The 13781-nt window shown below is 40.8% G+C and overlaps 1 protein-coding gene across 1 annotated transcript in view; it reads left to right on the top strand.

Annotated features, from left to right (window-relative positions):
• Positions 1-13781, top strand: part of myo3b (myosin IIIB) — a 184790-nt gene that overhangs the window by 103623 nt on the left and 67386 nt on the right. The window contains 1 exon segment of the mRNA XM_034186754.1: positions 1114-1319. Within this exon segment, the coding sequence (XP_034042645.1) occupies positions 1114-1319 (206 nt within the window).

Raw genomic sequence — 13781 nt, 5'->3', positions numbered from 1 at the left:
GTTTCTCATGGTCTGAGAGTCCTTCAGGTGCCTTTTGACAAACTCCAGGTGGGCTGCCATGTGCCTTTTTACTACTGTCTGGACACTCTACCATACAGGCCCGTTTGATGGATTGCTATAGAGATGGTTGCCCATCTGGAAGGTTCTCATCCCTCCACAGAGGAATGCTGGCTCTCTGACAGAGTGACCATTAGGTTCTCGATCACCTCCCTGACTAAGGTCTTCTCCCCCGATCGGTCAGATTAGACGGGCGGCCAGCTCTAGGAACAGTCAAAACATCTTCCATTTATGGATGATGGGGGAAACTCTGCCCAGTGGGACCTTCAAAGCAGCAGAAATGTTTCTGTACCCTTTCCCAATTTTGTGCTTCAAGACAATCCTATCTCAGAGCTCTACAGACAATGCCTTTGACTTCATGCTTGTTTTATGCTCAGACATACACTGTCAACTGTGGGACCTTATATGTAGACAGGTGTGTGTCTTTCCAAATCATGTCCAATAAACTGAATTTACCCCAGATGGACTCCAATTACGCTGTAGAAACATCTCAAGGATGATCAGTGGAAATGGGATGCACCTGAGCTCAGTTTTGAGCTTCATGGCAAACACTATGAATACTTATGTACGTGCGATTTCTTAGTGTTTTTATTTTTAATAAATTTGCAAAAATCTCAAAAAACATTTTTATATTATATGGTGTTGTGAATAGAATTTTGAGAGAAACAATGAATTTCATTCATTTTGGAATAAGACTGTAACATAACAAAATATAGAAAAAGTGCAGTGCTGTGAATACTTTCCAGATGCACCGTATCCCAATATCAGACTGTGAATCCTTTATTTAGATATGTAGAAGTGAATATATAGTGGCGCTGAAGAAAATCTATTTTATGAAATATATAGTACAAAACCAAAAGGTACTGCAGCTTTATCTATAAAATAAATTATAGCTAGAACAAAAACTCTTATTTCAGGTTATTATAATTTTAGTTCATATTTAGTTCATATTATTATCAAACATATTGATGTGTAAATAATTGGACAAACATCTGAATTTACACCACTGGACTGGATTGTGGTTTGTCTGATAACACCTATAATGTGTATCTGCAGTACTCTCTGATGGACCTGCTGTCTAAGATGGTCGTGGGTCAGCCTCACTTTGTGCGCTGCATCAAACCCAATGATGACAGGCAGGCGCTATGTTTCTGCAAAGAAAGAGTGATGGTACAGCTACGTTATACTGGGATCCTGGAGACAGTGAACATCCGCCGGCAAGGCTATTCCCACCGCATCCTGTTTGACGAGTTTGTTAACAGGTGAGTGTGAGCGGTGTTGAGATGGACAGCACACATGCTGGGCGTTGATATAACCCCAGAGAGCCATGCTCAGCATCACACAAAAACACAGGTTCCTTAATTAGACAAGGCAAGAACTGGAGCAGAGCAAGACGCTGACTAATTGGAAGTCATTAGTGATAGTGCACGACTAAATTCTACAGCTCTTTTTACTCCAGTCTGTAAAATATGGGGAAAATTCAAACAGGGAGGCCCTGTAATTATAAATGGTGATGCGTTTTAATAAATTTCCTTTTCCTGGAGTTTGTTCATAAGCTTGAGTAAGGACATAAAGCTCAACTCCACCTTTAGTTTTGGATTGGCATTGCATTAGATCACAAGATCAGATTTGATCCTAATGTTTAATTTCCACATACCGTTTGTATAATGTCTGCAATATACAGTATGTAATTACACTGTAATGTTCAATGTAAATAAATGCATTCTTTATGTAGACCACAACAGCCATAAGAGGCTACATTTTCTTTTGTTTTTTCGCAAGGGGTAAGCTTTGATGGCCTCACATGAAGCCCTCCTGGAAGAAGCCAAGGCCATGTTAAAATGTTCAACTTTAGAGCAGAAATAATCATATTTACAACGTGGTACAAAAAACATGTTTTAGTCTCTGCAGATAACTTTGCCCTCTTTGACAAATGTAGAAGGTCCTTATTTCCAGATAACTGCAAGGAAACAAAGAATCTCCGTGTAATGATATTACTGTGGGACCGGAACCCCCTCATGCACACAAAGGATCATGAGTCTCTGAAGTCGAAAATAGAAAACCTATGGCTGATGTTATGCAAGCTTTGTCCAGTATTTATCCACTCAAGGTTTTTCATCATCTAGTTGTGTGGAATATGCATAAGGAACACTATAATGACACGAACAAAAGTTAAAAAAAAAACTACTGGCAGCTGCAAAACATAACCCATATTCATGATGTGTTAAACTAGCTGAACTAGTTTCTTTTCACTTCTGCAATTACACAATGTGACTATTAACAGTTAAGCAACAGAAGTGGAATCAGGTAGCGTGTTAGCGTTCCAAAGCTTGCTAGCTTAAAGGCCCCTTCACAGACAACATGATTGAAGCTGACTGGCACATGAAGGAGGTATCGCAGGCCACAGAGCTGCCTCGAATGCCTCGTACAGCAGTCACCACAACCATTCGGGCACAGCACATGTAGTCTACATTTGAATGGCGGGCAAGATGAGGTTGCACTGCCATCTGATCATGTTCGCAGCATTTGCATGGCGTGTCGAACGCGGGTCAGACATATCATGCCGCAGCCGAGGAGCTGCATGAAATTGTTGGCTATATCAAACTGAGGCCGAATGGCGCGACCGAGGCAGTCTTCACAAAAGCGGTGAAATGTTGTGAATCCCAGATGAATGGTAATTCGACCCACTCTTGGCCAGAGTCGGCCAAAGTCCAGGAGCCACCCACAAACATGCAACACCACTCATGGGGCACTTAGAAAAGGTGGGGCTATTCACGCAGCTGGCATGAGAGTAGAGTGCAGGTGACCACATTCATGCTGGCTGTGTGAATAGCCCCACATTTTCTAATTTTAAGTACCCCATGAGTGTGCCGTTGCCAGCAACACAAATGGCATGCAAGTGTGCCCCCCCCCCCGAACACAAATGCTGTGTGAGTGTGTGACTCCCCTACACCATGATCCCACATTGTCATGTATGGCTGAGGTGGCTGGAGCGTGATCGCTGTGCATGATTTGATCCACCAACATCAACAGCCTTTTTGCTTAATGATTCCCTTATCGGTCCTTCAGAGCGGCCGTTGTTTTTGAAGGCGTTTGTCGGGAAAATGACATTTCTCTACATTGTTTACAGACCCTGCAGCGGCAATCGTGAGTCACTTTTGTGCGGATTAAAGTGACTAATTGGGACTCCTGTCTTATTGCAAGAAAGAAACGACAATTGTCCTCTGTTCCGTTGCTCCAAATGCTGCGCCGCTCTCTGCTGAGTCGAGTCTGCTCGGAATTTATAACTCAAAGCGAATCACTGTTTGAATCAAATGACACCTCTTTCCAAATGTTGTAATGCATCAATAAACTGCAATCAAAATGTTTGTTTTTTCCTCCTGAAATGAGACGTCCTGTGCTGCAGCAGCCTAAGACTGTATGGCTGCAGACCTGCAGACTCCAGCAGCAGTCTGAGTTCAGCTCAGATGTATGGAGAGACTTTCATGCCAATAATGTCTGAAAGGAAATGCTTTTAACAAGAACTACAGATTTTGTTTATTTCTATTTATGTCCAGTGATCAAGGATCCACCATGTAGACTTTATTTATGTCCAGTGATCAAGGATCCAGTGACCAATTTCATATTTATTTACTTTAAGACTGAATAAAATGCTGTTGACATAGAAAACCTTTAAAGCCTACTTGTAGTACACAGAAAATTCACAGGAGGTATCGATAAGGGAATAGATAAGGAATCAGATCAATGAGCGGAATCGTTAATGGTATCGATATCGATAAAATCTTATCAATACCCATCCCTATTCATATGTGATCACTTTGCTCATAGCGTTGTGGACACAGTGGGCGTGTCAGCTGACCTCCGGCCAGCGATTCACTGTCAGTGAGTCAGTGCACATGACATTTTAAATTAAAAACACAGCGAACAGAAAGAGGCAGGACAAATAAATAAATACAACAATAAATACATACATATTTACATCACAAACACATATCGCCTTTGCAACGCGCTCAGCAGCAAGCGCGTCAGCGTGCACATCACCAGGCAGGCTGCCCTATGTAAAAATATCCATCTGATCATGTGAACACTCAGCTCGCAATGCAAGTGTCACATCCACCACATGAATTACGGTCCACATGACGTGGTGTCCTTCGGAGCACCGCTTGCTGGACACGTGGAACCGGCTGATGTGGACATGATATGAGTGCACGGCTTCATTCATGTCAGTTCATTATCTTGTTCACGTCCATTACCATGGGTCATGTACAGAGGAACAGGAAGATGATTCTTGTATTGGCTGCTCTTTATAACAGAAATTAAATATTAGAAACTGTGGTGTCTTTTTTTTTTATAGTGAGAATAGATTCATGACCAGTAACATGACTGTGTTACATTTAAACAGTACATTCATTGTTCCTATAATGTTCTGAATCTGTGCTCTCACATTATTTTGGGCTTCCATATTTTTGTTGATTTATGTACATATGTCCGGCAACTAACTGCTCCACTGCTGTGGAGCGTGATATGGTGTCACACTTTCTACATGCTTGCACTGTATTCGTGCGCACACACACGAACATGGACGAACCATCACCGCAAGGTCGTTCGCAGTTGTCCGACCGTGTGTCTCTCCCGAAAGCAGGTGGAATTTTTCATGGCTCGCCAATTCTAGGTTTTTTTTTTCACTCTTTTTTGGATGATTTCTGTTTCTTTCCCCCAGCTTCATGTTATGTGTGAAGGGGCCTAAATGCAACCTCTGTTAAATCCACTACAAACCATTTTTAAACACTCAAGGCAATTTCTGTACAGTGGAATTTGTGTTTAATTAGTTCACATACACTGGATGAAATGAATGGGTAAATGCTGAAGTATAGCTAGACAGAAGTATGTGGAAACAAGGCCTTAGTTGTGGTTTTGCAAGGGTTTTTGTTTTGAAAACCATGGAACTGGATTTGATGACTGTTGACAGCAGTGCCACACTTCTATTCAAACGTCCGTCAAATTACTGAGTAACCCAAAATTACTGTAATGAAAACTTGTCAGGCTGATAAGGAAAACATCCACTCAATCATGTTCTTTGAGATAATACTGGAACATTTGATCAGTTTTCCTTTGGAAACTATCCCAGCCAGCTCCAATGTGCAGGCTGTAAGATGATATAAATTTTAATTAACTTGGGCTTTTGGCCCGTAGGAACATATTAAGATGGCTGGTTAGTCTCCTGGCTCCTGGAAGCCTTAAAATTGTGCTTAATTTTTGACAAATGTTGCCATTTAAAGTTGTAAATGGCAACACTGTATTTCCCTCTCCTTATTAGACGTTTGAGCCCAAAACTATTGATAATTGCAAACTTATTACTACTTCACACTGCATTTAAACCTCACTGTTGTATCTATATGATCCTACAGGTTGAGCCAGGTAGGATCACAGACAGAATGACTAAACTGCACCTTTACTAAAAACTGATTTAAATTTGCTTTCTCATATCAAAGGCTTGTCTGATGTTGCCAAGCAGTGCTTTGTATTTACCATCAAAGAAATAACAGGTATCAACAGGAATTAGAATGAAAGGCGGTAGACTGTGGTGGGGAAGGGAGTTCAAAGACGTTTTTCTTCTTCTTCTTCTTCTTGTTTATCTTTTTTGACCAACACCAGAACACAGAGATAAACCAGGAGTTATGGACCTTGATGTCCCTGAGCAAACGTTTTGTGCCACTTTGTCCTATGCTGGTATTTTACAAACTCCAAGAAGGGGATGAATGTATGTCCTCAGATTGTGTAAACTAGAGGTTTGCATGACTTCTGATTTTTAAAAAAAGGCAATATAGCATGAAAATAGAGTTGAAGTCGACTAAATGCTGATGACGACATTAATAAAACCACAGGAGAACGAAATGCATATGCTGATGACAGACACATTTTACTGAAACAACATTAGCCTGTATGCTACAAGTAAAATGCAAAAGAAGAATAAAGATTGAAATGATTGTATGAGAGACAGTTAGTCACACAACATCCACCCTGTCATGTGTGCTAAGCTTACCTTTTACCAGAGAGAACATAGAGAGGGCGGACTCCCTCAAAATCACGTAATCTGGATGCCATTTTGATTGTGTGTAACTGCGACAGCTTGGCTGCTGCAGTGGAGTGATGTTTTGTAAACAAAACTTCTCTTGAGTGTACTACACCTACTGTAATGCACTATTTGACTTTAGAACACAAGGAACTACTATTACAAACATTTATTTAAACAGCTGTTATGATTGTGGACTGTATATAGTGGAAAATAAGGCGCTGTAAGTATATTATAACCTAGGCAGCCTGATCTCAACACAATGATCTTACTTGATGATGAATCGATCAGCTGAACATACCAGGTATAATTACCTGAGATTTCACATGTCCCATGGTGACATATATAGCTAACTATACAGTCTGTGGCCCTGGCAAACCTAGCTGAGTCAGCATTGGTCCATTTTAAATGGATAGGCCTAGATAGGGCCAGATAGGCCTGTTGATAGAACAAGAAAGCCTATTGGCCTAAGAATTGCCATTTAATATATCCTTCAATAAAGGCTTTATTCTGATCTACCTACAATTATTGTGGTATAGCTATTGCAGGACCATGTATGTTAAAATTTAAAAGTTGGTTGAAATGGTACCAATGTGGCTGGGGGTTGGGGGGTGACCAGAGGCCCCGGGATTTCAAACACTTTAATCAAAAACAAAAATAACATTCAAGTTTTAAATTTTTTATTAAGTTGTAAATGCAGGCCTTCCACCAACCTTGTCACAAAAAGGACGGCAAAAGTAGGGACTGATTTTCTGAAAACATAGGGTAAAGAATAGAGAAAAGTAGTAGGGAGATTTTCTAGGGACAAAATCAGCTACCAGAGGTGCGATTTATGAGTTTATTTTATTGGTACACATGTGAAAAACACTCATACGTAGTAATTTCATTACTTAATTTTCATTTTTTTTTTACCATGAGACAAAAATGTAGGGTAAAAGTAGGGAAATTAAGGAAATTAAGCAAAAAAGTAGGGAGACTAAAAAACGTAGAGAAAAGTAGGGATCGGTGAAATGCCTGTAAATGTATCATTATTTAGAAACGTTGAAACAGTAAATCATTTGTTGCAGCAGATCGTCCTCGGTCATGTGGCTGCTTTCTCTTCACATCACCACTCTTTGGGTGGTCGGGACACTCAATTAACCATGGTATAGCTTTTGGCAGCAATCCAGATTTCCTGGAAGAATATCTTATAATTAGGATTCATTACAAAAGTTGGCATACCTATAGTTCAAGGATTGTTCTGTCTTATTTACTAGTTATTTTAACCCTACCAATGTCTTAGGGTACACTGTATGGGCATTTACACTGAATTAATCCTTAAACACAACAACCAGCTTTCACCACATTTGACATTTATATGCGACACCACACAACATACCTTTTTAGAGGGTATTTACCACAATTTGACAATATGAAGTGGTAAATTCTCATTACTGTCACTGACAGTAATTAGAGTCTTTTTTGAAAGTTTAATTTATTATTAATATATGTATATTGGTGGCAAAATACAGTTATGGAGCCTTAACAACACAGATTAAAATTAGCATTTTTGTTAAATTACTTGTCATTGGGGTTCATGAATTGGGAAGTAGCAAAATGGTCACTGCAAACTCGGCGCCACCTTAACTGATCTGCACTTTTGCCTAGCAGGTCGTCTCGACGCAGGTTTTGAACCAATGCAGCACACCTAAAATAATTTACTGAAGTTGCAGGTTATTTATTCACACGATATAAAAATAAAAGCAGATTATTCACATTTAGTCATTGGATGGAATGAAACACTCACTGACAGCAGCTGCTTCATTAATGATTAATGATATCTTACTACTTGGTTTTACCAGGATTTTATAATCTTTGTTAGTTTAGGTATCAACACGTCACTTTAGACTTTCTGTTTGTCCATTTTTACCTTTGCTTTGTGTTCATGTTTACACCACCATTAACCTTACTCAGTGACAGTTACTGCCTCCATTTTCATTTACAAGTTTGTAGTACTATAGTAGCTCTGGTTAGACTATAAATGCTATATAAATGTATATGGCCATTCATACCTAGATCCATAATGTTTCTCATAACCGGGCTTGTCTGCCTTTCATGAACAGTACTGAATACCACTGATTAGTAGTCAATACTAAACAAGCACATGGCACACCTCGTTTTGTCCTTTGGAAAGGAGTAGAATGCCACTTCCTTGTTTGTTTTAGTGTACTTGGTGCAATTGATAGCCGAACACTCAGTTCCTTTAGATCTTGACGTTTTTCTGATGTTGCTGGTATGATAGTTATGATCCATGGTCAAGAAAAATGCACATAAATAGAAACTTTTGTCTCTAATACGACTCTAGAGTGACACAAAGACCGCCATTGTGTGTCTATAGCAACACCCAGTTACACACATTCAAAATGTCAGCCAGCGCTCAGCCAATTACAATGCAGCGTATAGGAAGTTGGCCCTCTCTATGTTCTCTCTGCCTTTTACACAAGGAAACATAAGACTTCTTCAGGCCAGGAACACATTATTAAGGTCTTGCACTGAAACAGAAACAATCTTTTTCTTTGTTGTTTTCAAAACCGTTTCAAGAAATGTGTGTGTACACACAAAACCACTGAAAACGCTGTAGTATATATGCCAGGCCAGTATGTAGCTCTGTAACGCTCCCACAAAAAACACAGACGATGTGGAGCTTGCACATACAAAGACGAACTTCTGCTTTGAGTCACAATCGACTCAGCAACAAGAGAATTTTGACTGGGAATCTTGTCAATTCAATGCACTGTTTCTTTCTCTTTTTGCTCTGTATGCACCACTCTGCATTTAATCATTAGTGATTGATCTCTGCTCCCCTCCACAGCATGTCTTTTTCCTGGTTCTCTCCCTCAGCCCCAACCAGTCCCAGCAGAAGACTGCCCCTCCCTGAGCCTGGTTCTGCTGGAGGTTTCTTCCTGTTAAAAGGGAGTTTTTCCTTCCCACTGTAGCCAAGTGCTTGCTCACAGGGGGTCGTTTTGACCGTTGGGGTTTTACATAATTATTGTATGGCCTTGCCTTACAATATAAAGCGCCTTGGGGCAACTGTTTGTTGTGATTTGGCGCTATATAAAAAAAAAATTGATTGATTGATTGATTGAAATATGCCAATTATAACAGGCGCATTTCAGGCACAGTATCCGAGACACCCAACAGAGAAAGAGAAGACGTCTTGCGGCTGGAGGTTCGAGAGGTGGGGCTGGGACACCATAATTTTACAAAAGTTGCATGCTGATTGTACACATGAAAAGGCAAAGGTGACACTCTGGGACCCGTATTCAAAAAGTACTATCTTCAGGCTCTGAAAATGCCGGTTCCGTGTGGATGGAAAGCCAATACAATACAAAACTTTTGTGGATACACCTAAACTCATGTCTGCGTGGACACATCCTGATCATAATGATGTTCCGCGTCCTGCGGGCCGTCTCGTGATGCTGTTTAATTTATTCCTGGCTGTGATAGTCTATCTTGTTTGTGTTACTCCTAATGCGCCACATGCATGGAGCAACAGGAAGGAGAATTCATAAGGCACTTGTCTCAATCATAGGCTGTATCTCAATTCAGGGACAGCATCCTTTGAAGGCTGTATTCATTAACTGCATGCATCTTAGTGGCACGAGTAGGCTGTGCCGTTTCATGGCCCAAACAATCCCAAGATATTGTGTGATTTTTATTTATTTATTTTCAAAACATGGTTGGTAAATTAAAAGTAAAAAAACAAAAGGACAGTTTCAGGCTCCATATGTACAATTATATACACTCAACAAAAATATAAACGCAACACTTTTGGTTTTTCTCCCATTTTGTATGAGATGAACTCAAAGATGTAAAACCTTTTCCACATACACAATATCACCATTTCCCTCAAATATTGTTCACAAACCAGTCTAAATCTGTGATAGTGAGCACTGTTGTGTGGGCCGCTGAAGAGGAGGTACTGCTGGCCCACCACCAGAAGGCGCCCTGCCTGAAGTGCGGGCTTCAGGCACGAGAGGGCGCTGCTGCCTCAGGAACAAGCCGTGGTGACAGCTGTCACCCATCATCCGTGACAGCTGTCACTAATCAACACATCTGGTATAAAAGCAGGAAGACACCTCCACCAAACTGCCGAGATATCATCTTCATCTGGAGGTAATATCCTCAGCCCTTTTTGTGAGATTTATAAATCTGTTATTGTGAGTGTTTGCAGGAGAACCGGTCGTTTTTGCGGAGGCTGTGCAAGACGGCGCTCCTTTTCATCTGAGACCGCTGCAACGTGTTGAGTGAGAGGTGGAGGTGGCATTCCCACCATTGTTACTGGGTGTTCACACACCCACCCTTTGACTGTCTTTTGCTTTCTGCCAGCAGTACCAGATCCGACACGCCGGGAAGGTGGCCACCTGGGGACTCCGGGACTTGGCGGCTCCAGTATTCCTCGGGTTCAGGTGGCGGTGGAAATCGTGTGGTTCCGGTTCGTTTCCAGACGGGCGTCTCCTATCGTCGAGCCTGCCCACACGACACCTTTCTTAATTGACTGTTGCACATTCTGAATCTGCTGTGTTTGGTTGTGACATTCACAACAGTAAAGTGTTATAATTTGACTCCTTCCATTGTCCGTTCATTTACGCCCCCTGTTGTGGGTCCGTGTCACTACACTTTCCCAACAGAGCACTTCTCCTTTGCTGAGATAATCCATCCCACCTCACAGGTGTGCCATAACAAGATGCTGATTAGACACCATGATTAGTGCACAGGTGTGCCTTAGACTGCCCACAATAAAAGGCCACTCTGAAAGGTGCAGTTTTATCACACAGCACAATGCCACAGATGTCGCAAGATTTGAGGGAGCGTGCAATTGGCATGCTGACAGCAGGAATGTCAACCAGAGCTGTTGCTTGTGTATTGAATGTCCATTTCTCTACCATAAGCCGTCTCCAAAGGCGTTTCAGAGAAGTTGGCAGTACATCCAACCAACCTCACAACCGCAGACCACGTGTAACCACACCAGCCCAGGACCTCCACATCCAGCACGTTCACCTCCAAGATCGTCTGAGACCAGCCACTCGGACAGCTGCTGAAACAATCGGTTTGCATAATCAAAGAATTTCTGCACAAACTGTCAGAAACCGTCTCAGGGAAGCTCATCTGCATGCTTGTCGTCCTCATCAGGGTCTCGACCTGACTCCAGTTCGTCGTCGTAACCGACTTATCAAAAATGACTCCAAGATTTCTCACAGTATTACTAAAGGTCAGGGTAACTGAAGGCTTTTCAGGGAACTTTTAGGACAACCTGATAATAATGAATTACAATAGTCCAGCCTAGAGGAAATAAATGCATGAATTAGTTTTTCACCATCACTCTGAGACAAGACCTTTCTAATTTTAGAGATATTGCGCAAATGCAAAAAAGCAGTCCTACATATTTGTTTAATATGCGCATTGAAGGACATATCCTGATCAAAAATGACTCCAAGATTTCTCACAGTATTACTAGAGGTCAGGGTAATGCCATCCAGAGTAAGGATCTGGTTAGACACCATGTTTCTAAGATTTGTGAGGCCAAGTACAATAACTTCAGTTTTATCTGAGTTTAAAAGCAGGAAATTAGAGGTCATCCATGTCTTTATGTCTGTAAGACAATCCTGCAGTTTAGCTAATTGGTGTGTGTCCTCTGGCTTCATGGATAGATAAAGCTGGGTATCATCTGCGTAACAATGAAAATTTAAGCAATGCTGTCTAATAAAACTGCCTAAGGGAAACATGTATAAAGTGAATAAAATTGGTCCTAGCACAGAACCTTGTGGAACTCCATAATTAACCTTAGTCTGTGAAAAAGACTCCCCATTTACATGAATAAATTGTAATCTATTAGATAAATATGATTCAAACCACTGCAGCGCAGTGCCTTTAATACCTATGGCATGCTCTAATCTCTGTAATAAAATGTTATGGTCAACAGTATCAAAAGTAGCACTGAGGTCTAACAGAACAAGCACAGAGATGAGTCCACTGTCTGAGGCCATAAGAAGATCATTTCTAACCTTCACTAATGCTGTTTCTGTACTATGATGGATTCTAAAACCTGACTGAAACTCTTCAAATAGACCATTCCTCTGCAGATGATCAGTTAGCTGTTTAACAACTACCCTTTCAAGAATTTTTGAGAGAAAAGGAAGGTTGGAGATTGGCCTATAATTAGCTAAGATAGCTGGGTCAAGTGATGGCTTTTTAAGTATTGGTTTAATTACTGCCACCTTAAAAGCCTGTGGTACATAGCCAACTAATAAAGATAGATTGATCATATTTAAGATCGAAGCATTAATTAATGGTAGGGCTTCCTTGAGCAGCCTGGTAGGAATGGGGTCTAATAGACATGTTGATGGTTTGGAGGATGTAACTAATGAAAATAACTAATGAACAAGCAGAGACAAAGAGTCTAACCAAATACCAGCATCACTGAATGCAGCCAAAGATAACGATATGTCTTTGGGATGGTTATGAGTAATTTTTTCTCTAATAGTTAGAATTTTATTAGCAAAGAAAGTCATGAAGTCATTACTAGTTAAAGTTAAAGGAATACTCGGTTCAATAGAGCTCTGACTCTTTGTCAGCCTGGCTACAGTGCTGAAAAGAAACCTGGGGTTGTTCTTATTTTCTTCAATTAGTGATGAGTAGTAAGATGTCCTAGCTTTGCGGAGGGCTTTTTTATAGAGCAACAGACTCTTTTTCCAGGCTAAGTGAAGATCTTCTAAATTAGTGAGATGCCATTTCCTCTCCAACTTACGGGTTATCTGCTTTAAGCTGCGAGTTTGTGAGTTATACCACGGAGTCAGGCACTTCTGATTTAAGGCTCTCTTTTTCAGAGGAGCTACAGCATCCAAAGTTGTCTTCAATGAGGATGTAAAACTATTGATGAGATACTCTATCTCACTCACAGAGTTTAGGTAGCTACTCTGCACTGTGTTGGTATATGGCATTAGAGAACATAAAGAAGGAATCATATCCTTAAACCTAGTTACAGCTGAAAGACTGAAAGACTTCTAGTGTAATGAAACTTATTCCCCACTGCTGGGTAGTCCATCAGAGTAAATGTAAATGTTATTAAGAAATGATCAGACAGAAGGGAGTTTTCAGGGAATACTGTTAAGTCTTCAATTTCCATACCATAAGTCAGAACAAGATCTAAGATATGATTAAAGTGGTGGGTGGACTCATTTACATTTTGAGCAAAGCCAACTGAGTCTAATAATAGATTAAATGCAGTGTTGAGGCTGTCATTCTCAGCATCTGTGTGGATGGTAAAATCGCCCACTATAATTATCTTATCTGAGCTAAGCACTAAGTCAGACAAAAGGTCTGAAAATTCACAGAGAAACTCACAATAACGACCAGGTGGACGATAGATAACAACAAATAAAACTGGTTTTTGGGACTTCCAATTTGGATGGACAAGACTAAGAGTGAAGCTTTCAAATGAATTAAAGCTCTGTCTGGGTTTTGGATTAATTAATAAGCTGGAATGGAAGATTGCTGCTAATCCTCCGCCTTGGCCCGTGCTATGAGCGTTCTGGCAGTTAGTGTGACTCGGGGGTGTTGACTCATTTAAACTAACATATTCATCCTGCTGTAACCAGGTTTCTGTAAGGCA

Source organism: Thalassophryne amazonica, chromosome 14 (genome assembly GCF_902500255.1).
Source record: "Thalassophryne amazonica chromosome 14, fThaAma1.1, whole genome shotgun sequence".
NCBI classification, from domain to species: domain Eukaryota; kingdom Metazoa; phylum Chordata; class Actinopteri; order Batrachoidiformes; family Batrachoididae; genus Thalassophryne; species Thalassophryne amazonica.
The sequence above is the reverse complement of the archived record's forward strand: the minus strand, read 5'-3'. Positions and strand labels throughout refer to the sequence as shown.